Source organism: Silene latifolia, chromosome 1 (genome assembly GCF_048544455.1).
Source record: "Silene latifolia isolate original U9 population chromosome 1, ASM4854445v1, whole genome shotgun sequence".
Classification (NCBI taxonomy): Eukaryota; Viridiplantae; Streptophyta; class Magnoliopsida; order Caryophyllales; family Caryophyllaceae; genus Silene; species Silene latifolia.
Window position 1 is genome coordinate 19,770,675 of NC_133526.1, and position 16,046 is coordinate 19,786,720.

Consider the following 16,046-nt stretch of genomic DNA (forward strand, 5'->3'; position numbering starts at 1 on the left):
GTTCCGGGTCCCCCTGTCCAAGCCTGACCCGCCCTCGGTCAGCCCAGCTGTTTGACTACCCCTAATGCAGAGAACACAAAAATAAAAGACATTACATAAGAGCATAAAAAAAAGGTGATATCAAATTCGATAATATGACGCCATCTCATCTTTCTTCGACACCCTATTACAATATTACTTATGTTACATTATTTTGAACAGAATATGGGTTTTTAAACCCTCATAAAATCCTCATTAATGCTTGAACGTTACTTAAAATAAGCCAATATGATCACACACCCTAACTAAAATTTGAAAAATGCAAACATAAATGTGACTTGTGAGACAAAAAAAAAAGCTTCCTAAAGTGAAAGCAAAAACCAAGAAAAAAATAAAAAGCAAAAGCAAAGAGTCCACTACAGGTTCAGAAAGACAGAAAGACAGAAAGACAGACGAAGACTGAAGAAATGTGGAACAAACATACTCCTTCTTTTCCCTGGATTTCCTCTTCCATTGTCTCATAACAATACTATAATACACACTAGTGTCTTAAATTATTACTAAGTTTTATTATATCATAATGTTATGATATGAAATCATGTCACAATTAAGCAGGGGTGGACCTAGAACTAAAATTTTGTTGTAGTAAAATTTTCTCGTGTTGTTTTATAGTTACGTTAAGGCTTATATAAAAGTCGAAAATCTTAACCATTTTTTGGAAGTTTGGGGCAGCGAGGTTTTCCCCTGCAATAATTAAGGAGTATAATACTAGGAGTTTGATCAAAGAGAGGTTAGTTGGTGCAAGTCATTGTTAAGAGAAGAAAATGGTTGCAGAAGATAAAGCACAACTCTCTTCTGTCTATATTCCTGATTCTACCAAACTATGCAACACTTTGAACAATCGGTAATGTTCATCGCCTTTGTTTTTTCCTTTTCTGAGGGAACCCGCAACTACTAACTTTTGTAGTTGGTGCCTGCAAACCACGTAAACTAGGTTATCCATTCCTTCGCCTTTGTTGTTGGTGGTGGTGGTTTTGTTGTAGCATTACTATTTTTGTATGGAGTATATTTTTTCGCTTTTGTCGGATTTTTGATTTGTTATTTGTCAATGGTGAAACCAGAGGATGTACCCGTCCATCCATTTATTTGTCTTTGATTAAAAAACCCCTTGCAAAGTTTTAAAAAAAAAAACTTAATAAATGATTGGGACGAAGGGACTAATTTTGAAAATTCTGTTCGGGGTAGGGGAGTGAATAACAAATTTTATGATTTTTCGATACTAACCCTTGTCGCTTTGATTCCGTGGTAGTGCAATTATTCCATGTTAATGGCGGGTTTATGTTTTTATGTTTTTTAACTTTCCATTGCCGGGTTAATGACACTGCAGCATCTTTCAAGACGTTGCTGGAGACGTGACAGTTGTCGTCAATGGTGAATCTTATCTACTTCACAAGGTAAAATATCTGCTTCATTCCAGTATTCAGTTTGTGTCGGAAAATGTCCTTTGATTAAGTTGTTGTACTAAACTAGTACTGATAACTGTATATTTGATTAAATTGAAGTTTCCACTTGTCTCTCGGTGTGGGAAATTCCGTAAAATGGTTGCAGAAGCCATGGATTCAAATCTATCCATGTTTGAGATCAATGATTTACCCGGGGGTCCACAGGCATTTGAGCTAGCAGCAAAATTCTGCTATGGTATGAACTTCGAGATCACTGCAGGAAACGTTGCATTCCTGCGTTGTGCAGCCGAGTACTTGGAAATGACGGAAGACTATCAGGAAGAGAATCTAATCTCAAGAACCGAAGCTTATTTAGACGAAGTTATGGCTCATAGTATTGAGAAATCCATGGAAGTTCTCTTTACTTGCGAGTCCTTACCAAACATTGTAGACCAGGTGGAGATCCCAAGGAGATGTGTGGATGCGATTGCTAAGAACGCGTGCAGGGAGCAGCTAACCTCGAGTTTTGATCACTTGGGTTGTGATGAGGAATTAGGAGAACTGAAGGAAACCTACATTGATTGGTGGGTGGAAGATTTGTCGGGGCTTAGGATCGATTTCTACCAGCAGGTCATCTCGGAAATGATGAGACAAGGGATAAATTGTTGCAGTGTCATTGCTTCTCTGATGCATTATGCTCAGGTCTGGCTAAAGGGTATCGGAAAACTTCAGATTTGGAACCCGGCAAGGCTACGATCAAACTGTAATAACACAAAAGATAATGATCAGAAGGTGATACTGGAATCTCTGGTGAATCTTCTGCCGCCTCAAGAAAAGTCGATACCAGTTCCTCTAACTTTTCTTTTCGGGTTGTTGAGGATGGCAATCATGGTAGATGCTACCGTTGCCAGTAGGCTTGAGCTGGAAAGACGGGTTGGGTTTCGACTACAGATGGTTTCGCTTGATGACTTGCTTATCCCGTCTGCTCACAATGGGGATTCATTATTCGATGTGGACACGATTTGCAGGATACTGGAGAATTTTCTGCAAAGGATGGATAGTGAAGAAACTGAAGAATGTGGGTATGAATCTCAAGGGTTTAGTTCTCCAAGTCATGGTTCTCTGTTACAAGTCGGAAGGCTTATAGACGCGTATCTGGCAGAAATAGCCCCCGATCCTCACCTGTCTTTACAGAAGTTCACTACTGTCATTGAGACTTTGCCGGATTATGCCCGTGTTATTGATGATGGACTCTACAGAGCCATTGACATCTATCTAAAGGTACTAGAAAATGGTCAATTCTTTTTATACTACTTGTAAGTTGTAAGACCTGCAAATAGAGGTGGGCGTAATTCGGTCCGGACCCAAAAAATGGACCGGTCCGGACCGGAATCTAGTGGACCGGAACCGTAATTAAAATTTCCAGTCCGATCTCCGGTCCACCATTTTCTAAGATTCCGGTTTCCGGTTCGGTCGGGGACCGGTATTTTCCGGTCCGGACCGGTTTGGACCGGAATTCTCAGAATTATATATATTTGCAATTTTTTTCTTAAAATTATATTTTCGATCCGGTCCAATGGACCGGAATTTGTAAAAGTGGGCATGTAATGACAAATTCCGGTCTGGTCCGATCTTGGACCGGAATTTTTTCAGGTCCGGGCCCAGACCGGAATTTTTGTAATCCAGTCCGGTCCCGTCCATGATTTTTGTCAATTCCGGTTCCGGTCCGGTTTTGGACCGGTGCCCAGCCCTACCTACGGGGGATCATGTCGGATTGTCAGGTCAATTTGGGTCTTTTCCGGCAAATTGTTATGAGTTCTGAGTTTAGTCTAAGACGAGTAAATTAGATCGTGTTTGTTAGGGTTTTTTCATCAATTATGTAGAAAAACTTTCAAATAAGTCATTTTAGAACGGGTTATTTTCTGGTGGATTATTTTATTTAGGCCAGGTACGTGTCAGGTCACTTTGGATATATTATGCACTATGGATCATACTGGTTCATTTTCTAATTAGTAGTGTAAATTATTATGCACTATGAATTAGTAGTAGTTTTGTTTTGGCTTGCTGCTATCAAGATTTTTGCAGCTTTTGTTTAGCTAAGGCGCTTAGCCGTGAAACTAGCTATTTTCGGGTCAATTGGTTTCAGATCAGGTAACTTCGGGTTTCATGCCATTTTTATTTGAGATGCTTTCTAAACAGTCATTGGGCTTTTATGCAGGCTCATCCGATGCTAACAGAAGATGAGCGCAAGAAGCTAAGCAAGTACATAGACTGCCAAAAGCTGTCACAGGAAGCGTGCAACCACGCTGCGCAGAACGACAGGCTGCCAGTAGTAATGACAGTAAGAGTCCTGTATCACGAGCAGCTTCGATTGAGGAATGCTATGTCAGTAAGTTCAGGTGAGGGACCGTTTTCTCAGAAAATGAGCAGCGGGATTCCAAGTGCTGCAATGTCACCTCGAGATACATACGCCTCGTTAAGAAGAGAGAATCGAGAACTGAAGCTTGAGATCTCGAGGATGAGGATGAGGCTTAATGATTTGGAGAAGGAGCAGACTTGTATGAAACAGGAAATCCTGGATAATGTAGGGAATGGCAGGACATTCTTCACTTCTTTGTCTAAGGGAATCGGAAAGATTGCAATATTTAGCGGCCCACTAGGGAATAAGCGACAGAGGCCGGTGAAGAAAGGGAAGGGAAATCAAACTGGCCATAGTCGCAGGGACTCAATTTCTTAGAAAATGATCATATATCGAAAACAAAGATCTTGGAGCGCCTTTCTTAAACCCGGCTACACGTATCAGACATGGAGCGTGTCCAAGTAAGACTAGATTTTTTTATTAGCTTCATGTTTTTCGGATTGTTCCAAAATATTATAGCCATGCGGCCCATGCCTGAGCACGAAGAGTCGGAGTAACGTAGGGCAAGAGATGAATTCATAGTTCATATATAGCTTGCATGTTCCATTCACGATCTGTAACCAATTTAAGTCATGTGCCAGATTTGTCCGTGCGTCGATTGTATGATACTTCTATGAGACTGCGAGATAATATGAGGTATACCATGTTTAATTCGCAAATTATATTATGCGACCATCATGTAAACACATTGTTAAGTCCTTAACCATTAAAAAAAGTGAGAGAAATCCCGTACAAAACTTTATGTAAGGTTTCGTTCTAAAATCAATTGGCTTAAGGCCATAAGTATTGAATATCATTGTACTTTGGACAATCTGACTCACTTCTATAAACGCATTGCCATGTGGCATGGACTCAATAAGTGATATCAAAGCCGATATGTTTGCTTACCGGTGTCTCGGTGTTGTTTTTTCGGTTCTTTTAGACTTACCAATAAAGTTTTTAAATTTAGAGCTTGAACGTTAATTGGAACAATCTCGTACTATATCAAGTTTTAACATAAATATAAATATAGAAATTAAAGTCCAGAATTTGGAACAAACGAATGGTTAGAAGTTAGAAGTGGCCAAAGCAAGCAACATAATCCAATAGCCTATTGAAGGTGACATGATACCCACACGCATCAAACATTATTTCATCAACTTTCTGCTTCCTAACCAATCTATATCCTTTAAATATAATCAATTAGTCTCCCTTAAAACAGATATATCCGTTTTACAATTAAACGGGTTAAATATCAGTATCCTCTCAAATAGGTAAGACAAACTTTTGTTATTCTTTATGTTATTTGATTTTGTCTTTGTCTATCTAAATTCTAAATGAGTGATATTTGATCTGTTTAAACCATAAAACGAATAATCCCATATCAGAATTTGTGTATAATACTCCCTCTCATTCAAATCAAAGGTAATATGGACGGAGCACAAGTTTTAAAAAAAAAGAGTAAAGGTAAGGTTAGTATTAGAATTGAAGTAGTAGGACCATTTGTAACTTGATTAAAAGAGGGCCACAAACATTATGCATTGTATGTAAATAATAAAGGTGTATGAGCCATGAGGAGTCCTTAGTAATGTTTTTTATCAAAAAAGAATGGGTAATTTGGTTTGGAGGGTCCAAATAAGATAAATGTTACCTTTAATTTGGATGGGAGGGAGTAATATCTTCTCCTAAACAAGTGATGATGATAGGGTTAGTTAGCTAATCAACATCTATGTGGGAATTTACAAAATGGAAATAAGATTTAAGAGTGATCCGATGTCTTAATCATGTCTCATGATGACCCACTTTTACCAAGGCCCCCTTTTTCTAGGCGTTAATTATTACGGAACTTCGTAAATCAGTTCAAAATCATTTTGGTTAGTTAGATATATACTCCTACTTAATTATCTTGGTCGAACTTTTACACCAACTATTGTTATCTCCTAATCGAACAGTCTTATACGTAGTAATAGTAATATACAGTAATGTATGACTTTTACGGAGTATCAATTTAATTTTAACTATTCACTCTTTAAAACCTAACAATTCAGTAATTTAAAATTAACTATCCAATTTTATGAATGTTGCTACGGTATTATTTGACTTATGAGACATACCCAATAACGGTATACCGGTTTACATTTATTCTCCGTCTACAGTACGGTATTCTTTGAATTGTAAAATAATCGACTCATAAACTTATTGAAATATTGTCTCTTGGAAGACTTGCTCTAGTTTTTTTAAAGGTAGCTTAAAATGTAGGGCTTTTTTTTACAGTTACTTTTACTAAGCACGTAGAAAGAAAATAAGTTAGATGAAATTTAATAAAATAAAATAAAATATTTTATGTAGGAGCAGAATTTGTTTATAAGTTACGGAATAATTAAAATTTAGAGTCTACTAAAGAAAGCCTTTGTAAAATTAGACTGCACATGAAAATTTACTTTCCATAAATTTGCAGTAAGTGGATTATACATCTGATGTATTACATCAGATGATATGGTTTTTGAGCATTAAGATAAAGTTTTTGAGTTTTAATCTAAAATTTTTGAGTTTTATTTTAAAGTTTTTGAGTTTATTTACTTAAACTTTAATCTAAAAAAGTTACATTATAACTCAAAAAAATTACATATAAGCTCAAAAAAATTTGATTTTTGACATCATAAAACTAAAATGTAATTTATAAACTCTATAATACTCGAAAAAAATACACAAAAACTCAAAAAATCATTAAATATGATGTACTACATCCGATGTACAATTCTTTTTCTCATAAATTTGACAACCAACAACACAACATGGACTTAATCAATTTCTAAAATTAGCTGACATTGAAAGTCTGAAAACAACCGAACAACCCAGTATAATAAGCATTAGTTGACACTGATAGTCTCTAAAAGTAATTGAAATTTATGGCATGCATTGCATTGCATGGGTCGTAATACTAGAGATGAAATGGATGTAATGGTGGTAGAATACCACATGTCTAAGTCCAACATTTTATTTTATTTTATTAGGTAAAGTGGGGTTTGCTTCATGTGCCCCCTTCTTTAGATCTTTGTGTCTACTATATAGGCTAAATTTCTTATATCATCACAATGAAATGAATGGATAACTTTAGAGATGGTTGATTACCTTAGATAAGAAGGTAGGGAAATTCCTTTAGGCATGTTTCTTGTGCTTTAATTTCTATTCTATTCAATTCAGTTTAGTTTATTTTAACTTATCTCTTTATAAATTAAGGTTTCGTTCTTTTTTGCTAAAAGGAGTTGAACTAAACTAAACTGAACTGAATGAAGCTGAAGTAAGAATTAATTTAAAAAGAGATGAATTGAACTTAACTGAATAGAGACATAGAGTTGAGCTAAACTAAAATAAGCCGAAATTAAGCAAGAAATTACGGGGCCTAATTCTTACTTTAGTTAAGTTGAGCATTATTCAATTCAGTTCAATTCAGCTCCTTTCAGCCGATAAGAACAGAGCTTAGTGGTTACTTATAATACAAGATTTTATATGAAATTACATATTTATTTTATTCAGAAATGTACATTAGGTGTACCATGTCATGGTACATTCCAACTAATAATTAGAAAACTAAAATTGAACACTTTTTAATTATAATTTTTTTACTTGTACACAGTACTTAAATGTACTTAAAAATTGTAATAAATGTACTTAAAATTTTTTTAATACAATTTCTACTTGTAAACAGTAGCTAATAAAGAACCAATAAAAAAATGAAAATTAAGACAAATACAAGATCTTATCTCAAATAACAATTCACAAAAATAAGGCCAGCAAATTTACTTATCTACTAGAGTAATTATTTAATTTTTATTTTAATAACTTGACATTTTATTGTGAGGATAACGAAATATTTAAAGTCATGACTAATCAATTTAATTATGTCTGTAATGTATAAAATCTCGGATTATCAAAATGGAAATTTGCAATGTAAAGTAAATTGGGCTTGTCATAAATGGTTTTAGTGATTTAGGCCTTGTTTGGTTGATCCAGGAATTAAACTAACACCGGAAAATCAATTTATGTGAATTGTTTTCCTATAGACAAATTCACATGAATTCGAAAAATTCATTTGGTTGTGAATGTTGGAGTTGAATTCCAAGGAGTTGCCAACTACCTAGGGGATTGTAGACTTGTAGGTAGTTCAATTCCTCTATTATGTAGGCATTCAAAACTCCAAGGAATATTGAATGCCTACATTTTGCCAAAAAATTGGCAACCAAACACTTTCCATTTTTTGTAATTCATGGGTTTTTGCAATTTCCATGATTTACAAAGGCAATCAAACGACCTCATATGCAGGTTTTTGTTAAAAATACTTGTAAATAAAAGTGGGAGATATGCTCGCTCTAGTTTTTTTTTTCTAAAACTTAGTATCTATTTGATTTTTTGTGTAAATGATTCACATTTTTATTTTAAACATTCTTTATTGGATGAACTGATGAAGATCAAGATCACTTGGCCATTTAAAATTTTCACCATTTCTACCAAAATGTGAAATAAATATCTCACTAATGGAAATAAACCTTAGTAAATTGAAGAAAGTCTTGTCCCCCTATGAGGCCAACCCCTAAAAATTGAAGACACTGGCCAGTTGGCCATCATACGTTTGTAATTTGTAAACTACATAATCGGCCATCCCAATTGTTATATCTCCTACATTATTGAATGAGTTAATTAATATATGAAGGCAGTAACGGAGCCAGAATTTAAACTTAGAGGGACGAAAAATTTTAGAGAGGCGAACGACTAATTTCATAAGACACTTTCGAAAATTTCATTCGCCGTCCGCCCCCCTCCCCCCCCCCCCCCCAAATTGTATGAAGGTATCAAGTTACTTTTAGATCTAAAATTCAAAATATTTTTAAGTTTTGTGCTTCAATTTGACTCCACAATAGTTATGATCACAAATTCACAATTGTTAAATTAAATTTCACAAAAAAAAAGGAAAAAAAAAAATCCGTTCGTAAGTTCAAATGCAATGCGGCGAGATGTCCTTGGGGTCTTTGTGTTGATGAGGCATGATTCGTAGTATCTTACTTTATAGGTTTTCTAGTTACGACTGTTTGCGTGTTAAGCGTGGAGTAAATGTAATAGCGCATCATCTTGAAAGGTTTTGCTTTCTTGAAGAGAAGATGATTGTACTTGATTTTGATTTCCCGCAAGCCGTTTTGGATTTATCGGCGATTGATATGATATAGAGCCAGAATTTGAACTTACGGGGCGAAAAATTTTAGATTAGGCAAATGAGTAATTATATAAGGTACACTTGAAAAAAAATCGGAAAATTCCACTAAAAACTACGAAAATCTTGTCCACCGGGAGGCCGGAGGCCCCTACTACTGCTAGCCCCCTAACTCCACCACTGTATAGAGCCTATTCTTAACTTAAAATAAGCATTTTCATTAATAATGGACAAGTTTACATCACAAATACTACTATACAACCAATTGTATAATAAGCATTGTACAACCATATACATTAATCCGAGCTTGTGTGTAATTTTTCTGAGTTTTATAAGAGTTTATTTTTTTATGTTTAAGTGTGTGAGTTTAGAAACTTTACAGCATAGCTCAGATTCTTTTAAATAAAACTCGAAAACTTTATTACACAGCTCGGATTCTACACCGTACAACTGAATATAACTGGTTGTATAATCTAGTAATTGCATTTATATAGAGACAAACTTATACTCAAAACCACATTATCAACGATTAGTTAAGCAAAGTTTTTTCCTAACTTAACTACTAAACACTTTCTACAATGTAAAGTGCACGCACCTTAATCCAACTCTAATCGGCATCTTATTTTTCAAATTTAAATCCGTCAACATTAAGGCCCTATAGACTTTGAGCATTCTTGGCCTAAGTCCATACCTTATAAATTTCGAGTTTGTCACACTCGGGTGGGTTACCTGGTATACGTGGTTTACAACTATCACATATACCTAAAGTTTACCCAGTGCGCACTAAAGATAGCAGTTGCGGATTCCCTCGTCACCAAAAAAAAAATATTAAAGCCCTATTCTTTTGAACTTCGGCTCATTTAAGTTTAATTCAATATAATTTAGTTCGATTCAATTTCATTCAATTCATTTTTTTTGAACCATAAAAATAGGGGATTGATAATGCCACAATCTTTTTTGTTAATACCACACCAATACAAGGCAAATCTAAGAGGATGTTGCTATTCACCATCTCACAATAACGAGTGGTATTATTAATTTTGTTGTGGCATTATGCCTTCCCTAAAAATAGGGGCTGAAACCTGTCATTTACCCCCATATGCCTCCCCTACAAACAAACAACATAGAATACTCGCTCACTTGTGCACAAAAATTACAGCACAAAATCCAGATCCACTACCTCTACACAACACAAAAACACTCATATCACATGACGTAAAGTATCAAAAACGCCTCGGAAACTCAACTCTTTTTATTATCCTCATAACTTTGCATCTACTACTACTACCATACTCTCTACTACACCACCCGTCCACCCTCTTATAACTCCCAACACTAGTTCAACTATTCCCCAAACTAACGAATCCATTCCATTCCATTCCGTTCCGTTCCAATTAATTTAAGCTTATCATGAGTCGGTCTCATAACGATCTTACTACAATGCGCAACTCTCTCGTTGCGCAGTCGTATCACTCCCAACACCGCCGTGGCCTTAGCGCTACCGCCACCACCACCAAAGACTCCGACGACGCACTCGATCTCTTCTCCCGCACTCGCCGCACCGCCTCTCTCATTCCTTCCGACGATTCTCAAGGTTATTTTCATAATTCATTATCCTAATTTTTTTAATTATTTAATTGAAAATTGAATCGATTTTTGTTTATTGAAATTTCGCTATCAGTATCTTAGAAAGTGAAGACTTAATTGAATCAACAGAGAACAGTGACATTTGTTATATTTAGTGGTCCATATTATTATACGTGGTTTGTATTAGTGATTGATTTTTGATTTTTGTTGTTATTATGTGATTAATTGTGTAATTAATTGTGTAATTATGAATTTGTGATAGTGTCGATGAAATTGGGGAAGTTATCAGTTGGATCTGTCAAATTACCTGCTAGAAATGGATTGGATGATCTTTTGGCGTTTGCGGATGGCGGGAAGCATGATTACGACTGGTAAATTTCCGCTAAAATTTCATTTGAGTCCGTCTTAAGCTTAAAACGTATTCTTTCTCTATTCTATATTGGATCCGCTTAAGCCGTCTTAAGTTTAACGCCTTCTCTTTCTCCATATTAGGTTGTTTATTTATTGCTAGCTATAGTGACTACGTCATAAGCTTAAGACAATCTTAAGCTATACTAGACCGCATTTATCCTAATTTTAGTATGTTTTCATTTGTTAGATGTGATTGTGATTATGATTGTTCATTAGGTTTTCGTTAATTTATTATAATGCTTAAGTACATTAATTGTCATTTCTACGAGTAATTTTGATTGGAGATCATTGATTGATGGAGTTTTATAGAAGTAGAAAGTTGATAACACATCCTTGGGATTATCGGGATTCAGCTTCCACATCTGTTGAAAAATGGCTTGAAATCGAACTAAGTACTTTAATTAATTAGCACTAGATTGTAGCACTTTAAGTAATTGTGTTTTAATGATTGTCGATGTTTTTGGATTATGAATTTGGTATTGGGTAAGAGTGTTGTATAATGAAGTACAATATTACCATTATTGTTTATCATTATAGCGTTTATAGGTTGTGGCTGTTGTAAGTTGTACAACAATCTTATTTGACCATTTAAGCTGGAATTTAGTAGTACACAGTAAATGCAGCGGTAACGTAATTATAAGCATCCTTCATTGACTGTGTTTGATAATCGTAGGCTTTTGACGCCTCCGGAGACCCCTATTTCTACTGAGAGGAGCGAATTTCAATCAAATATAGCAGCTCCAAGAAACAGTAATGCCAGTAGATCAATGTCGCTTACCAAACCTTCCAGAGTATGTGGGATCTTGAATTTACCTTTTATGCCACACTTTCAATTTGTTTCAGCTATCACATTTGGCTTTTATGGTTAGCGGCTTAGCGTTCCAGCTCTCTTTTTTCAAGTTGGTAGGATTGGCAGCAATTCGTGATTAGCAATTCATGAAGCCTAACGATATTAACCTAATGCTGTAGTGGGAGAGGGCCTGAACCTGATGACCTTTTAAGTTCATATTCTTTTTAAGCTCTTATGCATTTTACTATATTTATTGGCACGTGAGTAAGTTTTAAGCTGACCCCTTGGCTTATTAGTTGAGTGGTTACTGTTTCAAACTTGAGGTCAAGTGTTCATATTGTGACCCTCTTCCTGACGATTTGGTAGAGATCTTTGCCTTTGCAGTGTCTGTGCCACTTTTTCTTATTTAGCACGTACTGGCACGTGTCTCTTGAGTAGTCATTTGTGTGCATTCTAAATCACGGGATTTTGTGTGCCTAACTTCGATTTTCTGATTGTTTATCAGCTGTCAACCTCACAATCAGAGAGCAACCATTTCTCTCGACCTGTAAGAAGCAGCTCAGTGACGCGCTCTTCTGTATCTTCTGCCTTTAATAATGGTTATTCTTCAAACAGATCCTCCAATATTCTAAACACAAGTTCAGCTTCTGTCTCATCCTACATAAGATCTGCTTCCCCCATTTCCCGTTCATCATCTAATACAGCAAGACCTTCTACTCCTTCCCGAACAACATCCTCTCGATCTTCCACTCCTTCAAAATCCCGTTCGGCTCCCACAGTCTCAACCAGTGACAGAAGCCGTCCCTCACAAAGCTCGAGACCCTCTACCCCAAATTCTAGGCCTCAGGCACCTGCTAATTTAAGCTTCCCTACTACTCGGTCAAATTCTCGTCCATCAACTCCAACTCGCCGGAGTACAATATCTACCTCCTCAACAACACCCAATGTTTCTATTTCAACAGGGCGGGGCCCGTCTATTGGACGTAGCCAGACATCAAATTCACGGCCTAGCTCCCCGGGTCCTAGAGTTCGACCACAACAACCTGTTATTCCCCCTGATTTTCCTCTTGATACACCACCGAATCTACGGACATCTTTGCCAGATAGACCAGTTTCTGCTGGAAGGTCAAGACCAGGTGCTGCTCTAACCCCAAAGGTGACAACAGAATGCACGACCGCCGGTAATTTATCTAGAAGACTATCTTCCCCTGTCAAGAGTAGGGGTAGGTCTGTAGAATCGCAAGGAAGGGGCCATCTGCATTCTAATGGGAACAGCGGCAATACAGCTGAACCCCGGAAATCAGCCTATGTTTCTGATGCAATGAGAAAATCAGTCAAGTCACTGACAACCACTGAGAATGGTGGTTTTGGACGGACCATCTCGAAGAAGTCACTTGACATGGCTATCAGGCATATGGTATGTATTTTCTCTTACCCTTTGAAGTTTTTAGTGAGGAGTTTATGCTTCATAGTACTGAATACCTTATGATATTCTCAACTTCTTTTGTTAACAATTTAACATTACAGAAATTTATGAGTTCCACACTTCTAACTTCATATGTCATCGCTTACAAAGAATATTATGGTAAAACAAAGCAACATGACTTACTAGCTGGTTGAGGATTCGAGGCATTGAGTTATGTTGTGGTGTTAAAGTTCTTCATTAATTCTTGAAATATAATTTTCCTTCCTCATCCACGAGCTTTGATAAACTTTGTTACTCAAATGGCAATCTTCTACAAATGTCTCTGGTAACCTTTGTTGTTTTTGTTTCACCGGTTTTATAGGATGTTAGAAGTGGTTCAGGGAGTATGCGTCCACTTCCAAACACGTCATTGTTCCCCCAGAGCATTCGATCTGGCCCATCTAGAATCCAAAGTGGTCATGGGTCTGGCAGCCCAACATCCATCCAGAGTAACGGGAGCCCATCGTTTAGCAGCAATGGAACTGTTTTTGAGAACGGTTCATATGCCAATAATTCCCTTGAAATTGGGAAGAAACTAGAAAATGGCAGATTTTACGGAAGATTAACTGAGGTAGACATGTATGAAAGCACTCGATATGATGCTATCTTACTCAAGGAGGACCTAAAGAACACTACTTGGCTTCATAGTATGGATGATAAGTCTGATCTGATTTCTATCTTCGATCATGGGTCCGAGTCTCTGCCTGAGCCCTTCGGCCTCTAGTGATTGGTACTTTCTTTCTACTTTTTTTTAAATTCAGATCAAAATTCAAAAGCAATTATACCCAAATTTGATTGATTATTTCCGACATAGTTAATTTGTTTGGACAATAGGTGAATCATGAATGTATGTTGTTAGACTGTTTTTACAAAATTGAGCGAGTCTGCTTCCCGGCTTTCCTTTGCCGTCAAGTTTGTGGATGATGTAATTGATACAACCTATACTCTCCAACAATAGTCATATAGATTGGTGTACATGTAACTCTCTTTGTTGTGCTATTTATGATGAAGAATTAGAAATACATTTAGTGTAATTTTATTTTTGAGATCTCTTTTGCATGCATATGTTTTGCGTACGATCTTGGCAGTGAAAATTGAATTAGAGCTACACTGCAATCCTGGTGGACCTTTCGCGCACAGTCATATTGTTACGCTTGTAGCAAAATTTACCCGGGGAATGGGAAAGGTAAATTTGGTTCATAAGAGGGCAGTGGTAGTATATCTACTTATGCCAAGGGATATCTATTAAGGTGTGCAGCGGAGCCTTTCCAAGCGGCCTTGAAATTTTAGCGGCTATATGTAAGTTCTTTTTACAACACAAATTGACAACTAAAATAGGAATCATTTTTCAATCATCTAATATGTTCTGGTTTAAGATCAATAACGATGGAGTTTTCTAAAATATTTGGTGGATACTTTTTATTTAATGTCTATCTGAAAAACCCAAGCCTACTTTAATATATTTTTTCCATTGCTATATAAAACTTGAATTCGCGGTTGGATGAAATCTTGAGCGTTGAGAGGAAATCGACAGAGAGGATCCTAATTGAGAGGTGGAAGGAAGGGAGAAAGAGAGAAGTTGGACTATTTGTAGTAGTTATGAATTATGATATTGCAAATCTTGGAATTGGTAAGAAGTGAGTTGTAAAATCAAGTATGCATGTGTTACACAGTTAAGCACTGTAAACAGATGCTCCTCCTATGACATGCGACTTGATAGCCTAAAGCTGGAGAGATTATGTTGAATCTGCACATGCCCCATGTGACTTGTGCTTCTTGTGAAATTAACTAATGCACTCTCTTATGGATATTTTTTAACCCCTGGTGGACGGTGGCATAATTGAAAGTTCTATTTCCGATATCTGTTGCAAACTTGCAATAATGTGCGTTAATAAACGAAAGTAGACACAGAGTTCGCGAATGCAAATATTCGCCATCTTCTTATTTATGCTTTCTATATTCCACTTAATTTGAAATCATCCTCCGTATCTTTTCGTAGAATTTTTTATTCAGTAGGGCTTTTCGAGCAAAATATATAGGGGTATTATTAGGATCATGATTCATGAGTTGGTTGACTTGTATGTAAATCATGTACTCCGTACTCTGTAATTTGTACTCCGTAGTTAGTTACTTTATGATCTCTTAGCCAAAAATGGATAGGGTACATTATGGATTTATGGCCATTATAAGTTGGAAAGTCTTCCCTCTAGGCTTGCTCTATTGGATGAAACTTGAGACTTTAATAAAAACATAGCCTTACATTTCACTTTAAGATTTTAATAAGAACATAGCCTTACATTTCACTTTAAGGGTTTGTTTGAAATAAGAGTAATTATTAAGAAAGTAATAGAGCTAAAATGAACTAAAAAATGGAGGGAAGGAATAGAGGTTGGAGATAGAAATGAATAGAAATGGGGATATATAATGTAATATTCACTCATCCCCTATAGGCCCTGTTTGGTAAACAACGGATTAATTTCAGCATAAGCAGATTGCAAAAGCAGATTATAAATGGCAGATTTTATCAGAAGGTTTGACTAGCATATTATAATTAGCAGAATTGATTTGAGTGTTTGGTAATTGACAGATTACGATTAGTAGATTGTTAGTTTTCTTTGTAAAATGGAGAAAAATTTCCTATTTTAGAATATGCTAACCAATATCTTTGGGAAAAGATATATTGTAAAACAAAGATATTGACCCCAAATATCTTTGTTTCAATATCTTTGTTTACCAAACACTAAAATTAGCATATTGATTGGTCAAAC

General features: G+C 36.1%; 2 protein-coding genes across 2 annotated transcripts; both read left to right on the plus strand.

Annotated features, from left to right (window-relative positions):
* The first annotated feature begins 343 nt into the window (after nucleotides 1–343).
* LOC141600775 (putative BTB/POZ domain-containing protein At3g08660) lies at nucleotides 344–4,499 on the plus strand. The gene is made up of 4 exons (XM_074421026.1): nucleotides 344–883; nucleotides 1,367–1,433; nucleotides 1,542–2,702; nucleotides 3,640–4,499. The coding sequence occupies exons 1-4, from the start codon at nucleotides 804–806 to the stop codon at nucleotides 4,156–4,158; spliced, it is 1,827 nt and encodes a 608-aa protein (XP_074277127.1). The 5' UTR covers nucleotides 344–803; the 3' UTR covers nucleotides 4,159–4,499.
* A 5,620-nt stretch (nucleotides 4,500–10,119) lies between these two features.
* On the plus strand, nucleotides 10,120–14,298 carry LOC141600782 (uncharacterized). Its single transcript, XM_074421034.1, has 5 exons — nucleotides 10,120–10,619; nucleotides 10,875–10,983; nucleotides 11,697–11,814; nucleotides 12,319–13,230; nucleotides 13,601–14,298. The coding sequence occupies exons 1-5, from the start codon at nucleotides 10,436–10,438 to the stop codon at nucleotides 14,000–14,002; spliced, it is 1,725 nt and encodes a 574-aa protein (XP_074277135.1). The 5' UTR covers nucleotides 10,120–10,435; the 3' UTR covers nucleotides 14,003–14,298.
* Nucleotides 14,299–16,046: the final 1,748 nt, after the last annotated feature.